The 14,425-nt window shown below is 45.6% G+C and overlaps 1 protein-coding gene across 1 annotated transcript in view; it reads right to left on the bottom strand.

The window, feature by feature from the left end:
• tom1l2a (target of myb1 like 2 membrane trafficking protein a) overlaps positions 1–12,436 on the bottom strand; it is a 29,377-nt gene extending 16,941 nt beyond the window's left edge. The window contains 7 exon segments of the mRNA XM_080009192.1: positions 887–1,003; positions 1,210–1,374; positions 1,533–1,667; positions 3,683–3,832; positions 4,699–4,777; positions 6,323–6,407; positions 12,370–12,436. Coding sequence (XP_079865318.1) covers positions 887–1,003; positions 1,210–1,374; positions 1,533–1,667; positions 3,683–3,832; positions 4,699–4,777; positions 6,323–6,407; positions 12,370–12,421 — 783 coding nt within the window. The 5' untranslated portion in view covers positions 12,422–12,436.
• Positions 12,437–14,425: the final 1,989 nt, after the last annotated feature.

The following is a 14,425-nucleotide window of genomic DNA, read 5'->3' as shown; positions in this document are numbered from 1 at the left end:
GTGATACAATTTGAAGACCATATCGCCCATCACTAAATGTCCTCTAAATAGTACATTACAGCAGAGTCACTGACATCCAAGTTGACAGCCGCCCAGCATACTGTTTAAAACCCTGCAGCATGTAGCCATCCACTGTGTCCCTATGGTTAATGTTTAGCCAGCTGTTCATGGAAGCTTGGCTCATAGAACAGACAGAAAGTAGTGAATATAGACACTTAGATCCAATTAAGTCAAGAGCCTTTCATGGGGCGCCTGGAGAAAAGCGAGTTACACGGGTGTTACAACATCCCATTTCTGACTGGTGTGGCTCCACAACGCTGGGTAGTTTAAAAATGTATTTTCGCCTGTGGTCATTATAAATAGTTGGGGAGAGTTGCCCAGAGGGGATTACGCTCCAGAGTGCTGTTGGTGTGGAAGTCTGCAAGGAAGCACAGAGCAACTGGGAGCAGAGTGGCGATACCTGGAGACACTGCTCCCCCTAGTGATGGCAAGTAGACCTAACTGACTTCAGCCAGAACCACTATCCAATTCTGGAAAGCAGGCTGGCAGTAAACAGGTCCATCCAGCTAGTACTTATGTACAGTGATCTGCATAGCTGCTACTTTAAACTTGCACTTTATTTAACTTACATTACCTTATATTAGTATAAACCTATTTACCTACTCTCCTTACATTGCTTTTTGTTTATTTTATTCTTGAACTGTTGAGACTGGCTCGAGGATTTCCTTACACTTCAAAACCTTCAAACCTGGGACATTCTCACTTCTATTTTGTACATTTTACAACAAAAAAAAAACATGCAATAAACAATAAACAGGCAGGCAGAACCAATCAAAAAGGTATTTTCTCAGTAACGAGGGCCTATGAGAGCGCAGCCGTGTTTAACCTGCAGTAGTTCCAGATCGGAAGCGTCCTCCTGGCCAGGGACCATCTCCGTCAGCATCTCAGACATGACTTTGGTGTTCCCTCTCACCACATCCAGTTCGCTGCGCAGCCTGCCGATCTGCCGACACATGGGGTCAGAGGTCAGAGCTTATTGATCACATGTGCTTCAGAGGCAACGATAGAGAACTCAACTAAAACCAAAGAGTTTCCTTCAGCTGGCCGCACTCCATCATACTGCATTCCCACTCCTCCCATACTGTAGTCCTCGATGGTCCGGTAGTAAGGTAATGTTAGAGGTCAGAGGTCACCGTCTGGCTCCCTCACCTGTTCGGGATCGACCGTGATGGGGCCAGGTGCGTTGGGGGGGACATGGGGGATGTGTGCTGCAGGGCCGGGGGCCGGCGTAGAGGCTACGGGTTTGGGAGGTGCAACAGCGGGACAAGCTGGGGCTTTGTATTTGAGCACTGCCGGGTCGACCTCTGGAACGCCCTGCAGGAGGAGGAAGTTCAGCTCACATGACATTGGTGTTGTGTGTGTGTGAGTGTGAGTGTGAGTGTGAGTGTGAGTGTGAGTGTGTGTGTGTGTGTGTGTGTGTGTGTGTGTGTGTGTGTGTGTGTGTGTGTGTGTGTGTGTGTACACAGGCTCACCCTCTGTGGTGTGTGGATTGGAGACAGAGCGTCGAGGTCGGCCATGGGGAACTCGATACCTTTCCTCTTCAGCTCCTCATAAATATGCACCACGCCCGTCAGGTCTGGGCTGCTTCTGAAGGCATCTGCCCAGGCCTGCCACAACATTCATACACAGACACACGCACGGTTTGTTTAAAGCCGCAGGAAAACAAGCACCCACTCCCCAGTCAGTCATGTTTTATTTTGTTTGCTTGTTGACCATGACGTATTAGTGGGGATTTGGAAATGTGGTTGATTGATGCCAGTCAGTCCTCTGTTAGATCGATGGCCGTCTCTCCAAACAGGAAATCTGGGCCGGACTCTATGTTTAGGGGGAAACGCCCCTCACCCCCAGACCTGTCAAGCTCCCTCAATCCCCATGAACTACCCCGCCTATATCCTCAAACTGCTTGAGTTTTAGCGACATGGGCGAACATTCAGCCCCAAACGGCTGCCATTGCAGACCCATCTGCTACGAAGCTTCATGGAGAAGGAGCTTCACGTTTGGCTCCAGTGTTATTGATCACGCCCATAAATAATTAAATTCATGCTTTTCTTTTGCATTTTTTTTATTTTTTATTTTAAACAAGTGTTATTTTTGGACTTGATGAAAAGTATTTTTCTTTCCATTGAGAGTGGTAGGATTTAACCCCTGAGAATCAAGAACATTAAAAGTTCCCATCACATTTTAAAAGTGCACATATCGATGTCAAAATATAAGAAAATATGGGGATACTCGCATCGCTATTTTTATGCAACATCAGCGACACCTTCTGCACTATTGCCTGATGTCATCAGCGTCAACAAGTGATGCCTACAATCCTGACGTCTCACGTCCCTCATCCTGACTGCTTTCACTCTCTGGATGTAAACAGTGCAGGCAGCACAAACCTGCAGTCTAAAATAAATGTGTCCTGGGTCTTTTAAACGGAGTCTCCGCCAGATGCCTCGAAATAATGATGGACGATTCAGAGCGGGGGGGGGGGCAGCACCTGTTGGCCGAGCTGCCCTCAGGTAACCCAAATCCACTCTGCATCACTTCACCTGGGAGGCGGGGCGTGCGGCACCCGCCCGCCTCCTGCCATGACGTGGGACTGAACGCAGCTGCTGACCCACTTGATTCCGTTTTCTTTTTAAGGCAGTGCCAGTAAACCGTGAAAGAAATCCTCCAGCATCGCAACCTCCTCAACAGACACCAGCTCCGATGCTTGGCTGAGCGTGTTGGGCTGCACCCTGCCACACTGAGCTGGAAGTTCAGCCATTTACAGAAGTCGTAAGCCACTCAGAATAAGCACAAAAAACAACCTTCACCGCCTGATTAAAAGAAAGGCCGCAGTAAGAGTTTGCATGTTCTCCCTGCGTTTGTGTTTCCTCACGCTGCGCCGGTTTCCTCCCACCATCAAAAGACGTGCGTGTTAGGGGTTAATATTGCTGTCGGTGCCCCTGAACAAGGCACCGAAAAAGAGCTGGAGTTGGTCCCCGGGTGCTGCCCCTGCTCACACGGTAGGTAGAGATGGGCCAAATGCAGAGAACTAATTTCCCCCAGAGGGATTGATAAAGTATAATAACAACAAATAAATAATGGAGTGTCAGCATCAACCCTCAAGGTGCTGAAAGGAAGTGGAGAGGTGACATGACGATATAGTACATCCGAGAAGACATCAATCTTCTCTTGTAGTATGTAACATGTAGTACATACATAACATGTAGTATGTAACATGTAGTATGTAACATGTAGTACATACATAACATGTAGTGTGTAACATGTAGTACATATGGAACATGTAGTGCATAACATGAAGTACGTATGTAACATGTAGTAAGTAACATGTAGTATGTAACATGTAGGATGTACATAACATGTAGTATGTAACATGTAGTACGTGCATAACATGTATGTAACATGTAGAACATACGTAACATGTAGTATGTAACATGTAGTACGTACATAACATGTAGTATGTAACATGTAGTACATATGTAACATGTAGTATGTAACATGTAGTACATACGTAACATGTAGTATGTAACATGTAGTATGTAACATGTAGTACGTATGTAACATGTGGTATGCAACATGGAGTATGCGATTCCGGAGGCAGTAGACTATGAAATCAGCATGCTGGTACCTGTATGAGAGCCAGTACTTTGTCCTGTACTATAGTCGGAGGGTTGGTTTTGAGGGAGATTATTTTGACGAGCACGCCGTCGATAAAGTCCCTGTTGGCAACCTGGACATGAAATCTGTGACCGCAGTTCTTCACGCACGTCTCCAACACCTGGAGAGAGAGAGAGAGAGAGGAAGAGAGAGAGACAGAGAGAGAGAGAGAGAGGAAGAGAGAGAGAGAGAGAGAGAGGAAGAGAGAGAGACAGAGACAGAGAGAGAGAGAGAGAGAGAGAGAGAGAAGACGGGGGGAGGAGGAGGAGGTAAAGAGACGGAGACGAAGAGCAAAGTGATAAACACGCGGCTGAAAGGGACTCCGCTCTTTAAAGATTCGCCTCCTTTCGGAGGTGCTTTTATGTGAAACTTAAAGGGCAAAGGGTGTTTTTGCTTTTCACGAGGCACGGCCATCAAAGACGTGAGTGGGCGTGAACGCCGCTCAATGAACACGGCGCTCAGAAACAAAATGCAAGATGTGAAATACAAGATGGATGAATTCACAGCTCCAACTTTAGCTTGGGAGGCCTGAGATCCAGAAGAAAGAGCCGACTGCCGAGCAAAGAGGTGCAGGGAGTTTCTGTCCAAATGGAAGGGAATAACATTCATGTCAGATTGAACACGAATTGGGTGCGTTTCCCTCAGTTTGGTCGAAACGTAACTGTCTAGCAGAGTTTCTGTGTTCTGATGTTCAATGCCAATGGATGGCTCTTGTATGATGTGTATTTATTATTATGTATGTATTATTACAAGTATTATTGTATGCCACTATAATGCTCATAGAGTGGCATAAAATGAACCAAACAATGAAATTGTTCATCGCAATTTGTATGAGAATTCATCGCAAACTAAAATGCCACGTGGTAGTTAACGTGACACCCCAGCGCAGGGGGACCTGAAAATATGCTCCAGATAAGGTTAAAAAAACAAAAACAAAAAAAAAACTAAAAAACGAAAACCGTACTAAAACCGTGCCAAAAGTCTTACCGTCAGAGCGAGCATCACCTCTCTGTAGTTCTTGTTCCCGCTCAGCCTCTTCTTCAGGGCCCGCATGGCGTCTTTGGGCCTGGGGGAGGGGACACGGCAGGATGAGAACGCCGCCGACTCCTCTGGCTTTGTTGGAATCAATTATTTTTTCCGTGACACAATAACAGATGCCTGTCTGTCTGTCATCGTAAATCTTTCACTCGGAGGGAGACAGCCGTGCGGAGGCAGAGCCGGTCAGACCATCTGTTTCTCTCCCTCTCTCTCCCTCTCTCTCCATGTCTCTCTCTCTTCCTGTCTGTCCATCGATCTCTCCCAAGGCGAGATCAAAGCTAATCGCGCATAAAGAGCTCAGGTTTGTTCACTCCCTCCCACTACACTGCTCCACCGCACATAAAACATCACGGAAAGTGCTTTTATACACTCCCTCATTAGTCCCTGTTTTAACTTTTTCCCCCAGGGAACCATAAGGTGTTTTTGATTTTCTTATCTTCCAACTGAGAGCTCTGCATGTGTGTGCACAGTTCGCGTGCATGTATATACTGTATATCTGCGAGGCCTTTCAATTAGTAAAAGGCATGAATGTCCCGTTAGAAAGCACCATCAATGACCTTCGTGAGAGTAGCAGACGTGTTTGTTTTCCAGCAGAGGTTAGAAATCGAGGCACTGGATGAAAACACAGAGCTGCACATTAACAGTAAACGGAGAAAACAGTAAACACCTCGAAAATGTGTAATCGATCCAAGTTAAGATGCCGTGGGTTCCGTTGAGGTTTTACTGACGTTTTGAATTCAACGCCACATATGCAGCATTTATTTGGTGAACTGCTGGACTCGCAGAGGTCTGGAGGATATTGAAAGCTCTGTTTGTGGGACGTCACCCTCCCTGTCCCTGCTCCCTCACGTGATGCCGTCCAACAATGGAGCTAGCTTGATGTCGCCCAAGCTTGTTAAGCTCCTCGAATATAAACGCCCCAGTGTTCTGTCAAGACGGATATGGAGCTGGGCTTTTTGTTTGTTTGTTTGTTTGTTTGTTTGTTTGTTTGTTTGTTTGTTTGTTTGTTGTGTGTGTGTGTGTGTGTGTGTGTGTGTGTGTGTGTGTGTGTGTGTGTGTGTGTGTGTGTGTGTGTGTGTGTGTGTGTGTGTGTGTGTGTGTGTGTGTGTGTACGTGCGTGCGAATGAGTGTGTGAGTGAGTGAGTGAGTGAGTGAGTGAGTGAGTGAGTGATGGACAGAGAGAGAGAGACAGTTAGATGGAGAGAGAGACAGAGATGGAGGATCTGCGTTAGTATATGCCAAATGAGTGGGGGGGGGGGCTTGTGAGCATGAAGAACGTGGAAGCGAGAGAGGGAGAGAGATGGAGAGAGAGACAGAGAAACAATAGGTCGCTACGAGATGGAGAGAGAGAATAGGTGTGAAAGCAAAGGAAATAAAAGCCCATGGGTGGGAGGGAGGACACAAAAAAAATGATCTCCAAAAAATGTCGAACCCTTTCATTGAATGCCAACAAACAAAAACAATCCCATCTGGTTTCATCGAGGTTCAAGCACAACAGTCAGCTTTTTTTGTGTTGGCTGGAAACAAGCAGTGCGTGCATGCGTGCGTGCGTGCGTGCGTGCGTCTGACTCACCCCTCCTCCGTCTCGTTTATGATGTCACAGATCTCCATGTTGAGGGTCCAGTCCTCGCTCTGCAGCGCCCCCTCCGTGGCCCTCTCTGCACGGGGGACGAGGACGGTTTGAAACAACATTAGCCGGAACATGACCGGTGATCATCCCATTTTTCGACACAGATGATTTTCACGTTAATCCAACCACCACAAGTGTTCTTGACGTGTCCAAGTTTCGATGGAAGTCAATCGGGGGGAATTCAGGAGAGAAAGAAGCTCCATAAAACGAGAAGTCTGAATCTACGGCGGAAGACATCTTGATACTGGTGCTACTGTCAGGGCATATTAGATCATAACATAACATTTAATTTTAGCAAATTCCTGGAATTAAATGTAATAAATCAAGGCATTCGTTTGCCAGGGCATTAAGTACAGTATGCTTTGCGTGGACTGTGGATTCTCCTCAAAGCCATGTTATAGCTGATTGAATTTGGCCCCCGTCCACTTAGATCTCCAATACCCATTGATGGGAGGATTAACATAAAAAAAAATCATATTTATCAACCGACAGCATCATGGGTGAGTTCAAACCAAGGATAAACATGACATAACATGCGGTCCGGCTATTATTATTGGACCTTCCCATGCACCAATCCACTTCTTCCATTTAACAGTAGATCATAATCAACTTGACAACATCAGACATGCTTCTGTGTGTAAACAAAAAGCAGAAAATCTGGTTTGTTTTGTAGAACATCTGACATTTTTTAAATTACCCTTGCCATTGAATTACGTACTGGAGACATTATTTGATCTGCGATCCATCTCCTCTTCTGCACTGGAAGGTATTTGAGTATACAAATGCAAAATAAATAATAATAAAAATAATACTAATACTCAGTTCTCCGCTGTCTTTTGGACAAACACAGATGCTTCCACAAAGAGGCAACATTTATTCCTCACTCAAGCTCAAACAAAACCCTTCTGTAAAATTCTGTAAAACCAAGGAATTAATTTCAGCTCAGTCCCAAAGTCATACTGTTTTCTCTCATTTTCCTTAAATAAAATAAATTTGGCAATTGTTTATTGCAGTATCATGAAGGCCTGTCAGTGAAAATGGAATGGGAAAAGACCATTTAAAAATGTATGAAATAAAATAAAAATCTGATAAGAATGCAATTTGTTTTTTTGAAATTCAACTACCATTGTTGTGCTCCAGGGAAAAAATAGATAAAGCATATATAACAATACATCAGGATTTTATTATCTGGATTGTACAGCATCTCATCCTGTTGTACTACTGCATCCCTCTTTATGAGTCATGCTAGTCCAAGGAAAAGCACATGAAAGAGTGGTGCCCTGCAAAACAACGACTGAGCAGAAGCAACAAATAACATTTCAGCACTGCTGCACATTCACTAATTACAGCAGCCAGTGGTTACATAACGCTGAACGTGAAAGAGTCGGGTAAGCGAGACAAGCTGCTCTGTCTCTCAAACAGATGAGACATTTTCCAGAACACACGTGGCATTTCTATAGGCAAAGCACTTTAAGGTAGGGCTTAGATTCATCAGTCATGGTTGTTTACACAACAGAGTGCGTTGTGCCGATAAAGTATTTTCACTAGGTCCTGAGAGAAGCCAGTGCAGTTTTGGAGCACATGGAAAAAGAAAGCCAGCCTTGAACATTAATGCTTTGAATAGTTCTCTATTGGAAGCGAGTCATCTGGCTAAACTTGGAAACCATAAATAACTGCAGTCTAATCCGTGGGGCTGTGGAAGTTCGCATTAGCTGTGACTAAGATGCTGTGACCACCCATCAATCGATTCTCATAAAACCACTCTGGAGCTCGGACAGAACGCTCCTCTCCCTGCAGCCCGGGTGCCAGAGCAGCGCGTCACGCCCCGGGCCAGGGGCCAGGGGCCTCTCTGGGCTCACTGGAATGGGTTGAGAGTCATGACTTATTGATGCTTTACATCTCTGTGTTAATCAACCAGCCACAGCCTGGACAAGAGCTGAGGAAGCTGAGGAAGAGGTCCCAATGTGGACATTGGGACCTTTCATTCCAACCTCAAAAATAATTTCTATCTCTAAAGAACTTGCTTAAAAAGCACAATCTATGCACCAAGAAGATGAGAAAGCTCTTTTGTCATGTATCTATAAACAGAGCCTGGGCTCATTGCCAGTGTAGGAGATTGGGTGAGGTAAGCTCTTCAGGAGCCCACCATATAACAACAGGATGCTATTAAGTTATCAGTGCAATTAAGTTCAGTTTTGTTTTATTGCAGTTGTGTCTTTTACTGCACAATAATGAATAATTTATATAGCAAAGGTTTAGCATCACAAAGGAATATCTGAAAGCTCCATCATGGCTGATACATCAAATAAACTATTTTATTTCAAATCACAACCCATTGATGTACTGCAGGCTGTCAAGCACCGTCGATGAACGATGAAGGCATTGTCCATCCAGCCACTTGTGGTACACTCTGAAACTGAAAGAATTTCCAAGCAACTGGGACATTCCATATAATCCCCTCAAGTGGATTGTCAGGTACAGGTAGGGAAGGCGGAGGCGTGAAGGGAGAAGACGTGTTGGGGGCAAAAGACGGATGGATTAATCACCATTACAGTTCGTAGTTCAGGGTGAAACAGGTTGTTTTTGGTTCTTCATAGAGTTGATTGTGTGGATGCAGCGTTGTTTTCTGAGATAAACCCTCCCATTAGTGACACTCGCCACCAGTTCATCCACTGATGTCAAAATGAATACACTTATTATTCATAATTCTGTACCCAGTGTGTTAGAAATTAGGCAAAATCATTCACGGGTGCCTTTAATTACAGAACGCATTCCTCTCCGTTCACTCTGTCGTTCCTGAGAACTGACACCCCATTAGTAGCATCAGGCGTCACGCGGCTCTGCAGGGTGGCAGGCTGTGCCAGCCACTGTCAACAAAGCCATGTATCTCCATCCCCTTAAAGCCTGGCCATTCACTCTCTTAAAATGCCTCACTTCTTTCATGTCCTACATGTCCTTCCTCATTTCTCTCAGTCTCCTTCATAAACCGTTGAGCCAGCCAGTAAGCGCAATAGTCAGCAACACTGGGTGGGGTTGGATTAGTCACCAGACAAATTCAAGTCGTCTTAATATCATCTCTGGGAGACACGTATGTTTCCCCAAACTGTGATCTTTGATTGGCCGATTAGTGATTGAATTGAAGCATTCATTACCCACTCCTGTTATTTTTCTGTTATGGTTCATGAATCGTAGTTTTAGATACATGAGGGAGACATTTGGAGGTCAGTTTGTCCAGCAAACATGAATGTACAAATCCCTGTAGATAGTTTTCTAATTTTGCTTCGTTATTAAAATTAAAAGACCGGTTTTAATTGTTCGATTGTTTTCACAGGCATTCCTTTTGGGCCGAGTAATTTAGTTCAGCAGTCTTTCACTGCTACACTGTCTTTTAGTTCCATTGAGTACACCACAATGCACAGACAGTGCACCACAACACATAGTACAAGCACACTGTGACCCCCATCAGTCACTTAGTAAATGAAATAACTCAATTTAGGTCTCAACAATGCAAGTCTCATCTGCAGTGCAGTCTTTGTTTTGCCCTCTCCTTTTGTCAGAGGCAACGTGATCCTCCTTCCGGCTGTAGCGGTGTAAGGTACCGCTGAAACAGCTAAATGGACAGCTGCCGACACATCAGCACAGCAACTCAACCTGAGCAACCAACCAGGGGTTGTGTCCATCTCTCTGTGAAACTGAAATTTAAGAGGTGCTGCATTCGGCTTGATAAGTGACCTCAAAGGACCTCTACAGCACAAGCAGCTCGAGTCTTGGCAATACCAAAGGGGGCCATCTTGCATGACTAGACACAGAGAATCAGTTGATCAGTGGGTGGCTATGTGGGCACACTCAGGACCGAATCCACACAGAATGGCTTCCCTAACTCCTACAGACAAAACTTCCTTCCTCTAAAAGCCATTTGTCTGTTTCAATCCAGTTACACCCAGTGCCATGACTTATATACGGAATGTCTATCTGCCCACTCTCTCTGAAAAGAGAAACAGATTGTTAGAAGCATGAGGAACTCATTCAGTCTTACCAAAGTGATATGCTCAAAGAAAGACTGGAGATATAAGAATAGAATATGGGGTTAGAGAATATTCAGGGTTAGACCTTCACAATTGTCTGCAGATTGTGAGATATTCATGCTACTGTAGACAGCCTTGGAGAATATGCCATGTACAGTACCAGTTCTCAGCTCATGTAGTCAGCCATTCAATAGTTTTTCCATATGCATTAGAGAAACTGTGACCTGAGTGGTTCACACCCCAGCAGGAAGCATTCTCAACAACCACTCGGAAAATCAATTTTCACCAATGACCAAATGCAAGTAGCAAACCAAATAGGCCAAAACCAAACTCAACCACTGATCGATCACATCCCACTCATCAACGAAAAACACTGGACAATGCCTTACAAACAAATTGTGAGGTGAGCTGTAGCTATAAAAAAATAAAAGAAAATAACTAGCTATAGATTGTATTTCCCCTTATCTCCCATCCACATTAACCGATAATTAATAATAATTTGTTGGTGAAAATGAATTATGGTAATTGGATGATTTTTTGGGAGACCTTTTCTTCTGGCCAAACAGAAGATCAAAACACTGGATAATAAATGCTTCCCAACTAGACTTTGCAACAGCTTGGCTAAACGCTCTGGTACAGGAAACACTGCTTGGAACATTTCACTAGTATGTCAAGATCGTTTAAACAGCTGCAAAAATGCTTGCCTGAATTCTACACCAAAAATATTTGTTAAGAATAAGCCAAGTGACGAACCATCCAGAGGAGCCAAAAAAGGAATCTTTAGCAACAGTAACAAGAGGTTTTACTGAAGAGGGATGTGATAGGTAACATGCAGGCCCATCAACCATCCGTTAAGCGCTTACTCCCCGTCAAAACACTGATGATACTTCATAAATCCAATAAGGAAATATGTATATTGCTACCCTGAAATCTAAATAATAAGAGTCGTAATCTAAAGAGTTTCTTTCTGATGAATTGGGCTGTGGGTTTGTATGCGTCAGTGCAGTTTTGTGTGGCTGTTAAATATAAGGACAAGGTCTACTAACTAACCATCTAAGAGTGTCAAATAACTGAGAAAAGGGGAACTAAAAGCTAAGTTCAAATACTAGGGGGCCATAGTTCCCCACTGAGAATACATTCCTCCAAGTGTTTTAATCTTAAGAAATATTACATTCAGGAAAGATACACGCAGGGCACCTGTCGTATTATAAGTCATTTGATGTGTTTTGTCTGCGGTTGTCAACGTGGGGTCCAGGGACACCCCAGGGGTCCATCGGGAGGTTCCACGGGGTCCCCATCAAAATGTTATGATAAATATTTCATCGAAACGACATTATCACCGTTGGAGAACGTACAATAATGTTTTGATCCTAGTTTCACTGTAATCTCCCTATACTACTGAATATGGAATCTAGGCGTCTAGGAGGTTCAGTGAGGTTCACGAAGGCTGGATTAAATCACATCTAACAGTAACAATCTTCAGGGATTTGATCCCAGAAACGACATCATATCAGACTGAGGGTCCTTGGTGTGAAAAGGGTTGAGAATCACTGCTTTATTATAACTAACAACGCTGAGATTTGAGCCCAGAGAGGCCATCATCAATGGCATCTCCCCATGAAGTGACAGCGATAGAATAATATAAAAACCCGTCATCATGAGACAACAGAGCACCACTACCACAACAAATACAATGTTCAATTTGGTGTGAATTCCCCCGACAGGAAGCGGAGTTAGCGAGCGAGGACAGCCTCCATGTCCATCCACTTCACTCTGCTAGCTCGGTAGCCTGTTAGCATCCTGTCCACTAGCCCGATGTTTACGTCCCCTCCTTCCGTCGGAACACCCCGGTCCAGGCCCGAACTTCTCACCTCAGTACCGAACCCAAGGGGTTGTTGTTGTTGTTGTTGTTGTTGTTGTTGGTGTTGTTGTTTTTGTTGTTGTTGCTGTTGTTGTATTTCTTACCGACACACTGTCCCACCGGAGTGCTGTACGGGTTCCCCAGCAAGAAGTCCATCCTGCCAGCACGCCGTCCGCCCGGGGAGTGACAGCGGCCGCGGAGGAGGAGGAGGAGACGCGCCGAGCCCCGCCCCCCCCACTCCTCCTATTGGACGAAAAACAGAATGCTTCGAAATGAATGGCTGAGGCGAATGTCAATCACGCAGTCGACGAACGACGGAGCCGCCGTCCACGGACGTCGTCCCGAGCGTCCAGACGTCCCGAGCGTCCAGACGTCCCGCGTCCAGACGTCCCGAGCGTCCAGACGTCCCGCGTCCAGACGTCCCGAGCGTCCAGACGTCCCGCGTCCAGACGTCCCGAGCGTCCAGACGTCCCGCGTCCAGACGTCCCGCGTCCAGACGTCCCGCGCGTCCAGACGTCCCGCGCGTCCAGACGTCCCGCGTCCAGACGTCCCGCGCGTCCAGACGTCCCGAGCGTCCAGACGTCCCGCGTCCAGACGTCCCGCGCGTCCAGACGTCCCGAGCGTCCAGACGTCCCGCGCGTCCAGACGTCCCGCGTCCAGACGTCCCGCGCGTCCAGACGTCCCGCGTCCAGACGTCCCGCGTCCAGACGTCCCGCGCGTCCAGACGTCCCGCGTCCAGACGTCCCGCGCGTCCAGACGTCCCGCGTCCAGACGTCCCGCGTCCAGACGTCCCGCGCGTCCAGACGTCCCGCGTCCAGACGTCCCGCGCGTCCAGACGTCCCGCGTCCAGACGTCCCGCGTCCAGACGTCCCGCGCGTCCAGACGTCCCGCGTCCAGACGTCCCGCGCGTCCAGACGTCCCGAGCGTCCAGACGTCCCGCGCGTCCAGACGTCCCGAGCGTCCAGACGTCCCGCGCGTCCAGACGTCCCGCGTCCAGACGTCCCGCGTCCAGACGTCCCGAGCGTCCAGACGTCCCGCGCGTCCAGACGTCCCGCGTCCAGACGTCCCGAGCGTCGCTCCAGGGGATTGAGTTCGAGTTCGATTTTTTTGGGGGGGGGGGAATTGCGGCGTTACGGCAGCACACATCGGAGCAAAAACAGGGCCAAAAAAAAAATGAAATACGCAATGAAAAATAGAAAATGGATAATGGGCAATAACAAATAAAAAAATGAAGTAATTAATACGTCCAAAAATAAACAACAAACTAGTAAACCTCTGTATCAACAAACAACAAACCGAAAAAACAATAAACCAGTGGAAATCAACCGTACAGTATTATATACTGCGCTTCATGGAGTAAAAGCTGTTAATAAATTTGATTATAACATACATATTGCTGTAATTATATAAATTCATATAATTAAAAAAATATATATATTAGAAGTAGTAATAATAATAATAATAATAATAATAATAATAACCATTATTATTATTATTGTTATTATTATTATTAGAGCGCCGATCAGTTTCCTTTCTGTTTTTTAAGTGGCTGAGAGCAGATAACGCGTCAGAGAGACCCCAGCGCAGCAGGGATGCATTGTGGTCGATTTTAAATTATGGGGGATATTCTTCAAATTTACTCTCAAACTCCTGGACACTCAAATAAATAGCAATGAAACTGTCAAACTGTGTGGGGAACTCTTTAAAGAGTAATAGTATGTTGTTGTATTTTTTAAACATGATTTATATGAGTGAAGTTTATTTATTATGTATTTGTTTGTTATTTATGTAGATTAATTAATTTATTTCATGTTATTGTTTCTTTGTACACCTTTATGTTGAGCACATGTGTGCAATACTTTTTTTCAATAAAGATTAGAGAAAAAAAACGTCAAAGTTATTCATCTCTGTGTGGTGCACAGAGACCCCCACGTGTGGAAAACATGGCCCAAGGTGATTTACCTTCCAATTGTCAATGTTTTCAATTAGGAGTCAAAGAAAACATGGAAGCAGTCCGACATTTATGAATCCAACAACTGCACAAAGGTGTTGGGGCGACTGTGTTGAGCGCAGGGACCCGGTTGCTAGGCAACGCATGTACACTGACTGGGGCTGAGGCTGGAAGCAAAAGGTGAGTTTCACTTCAGACTCATGGACGCT

The sequence above is a fragment of the Zeus faber genome (assembly GCF_960531495.2).
Source record: "Zeus faber genome assembly, chromosome: 11".
NCBI lineage: Eukaryota > Metazoa > Chordata > Actinopteri > Zeiformes > Zeidae > Zeus > Zeus faber.
Note: the sequence above shows the minus strand (reverse complement) of the source record. Positions and strands in the feature narration are given on the sequence as shown.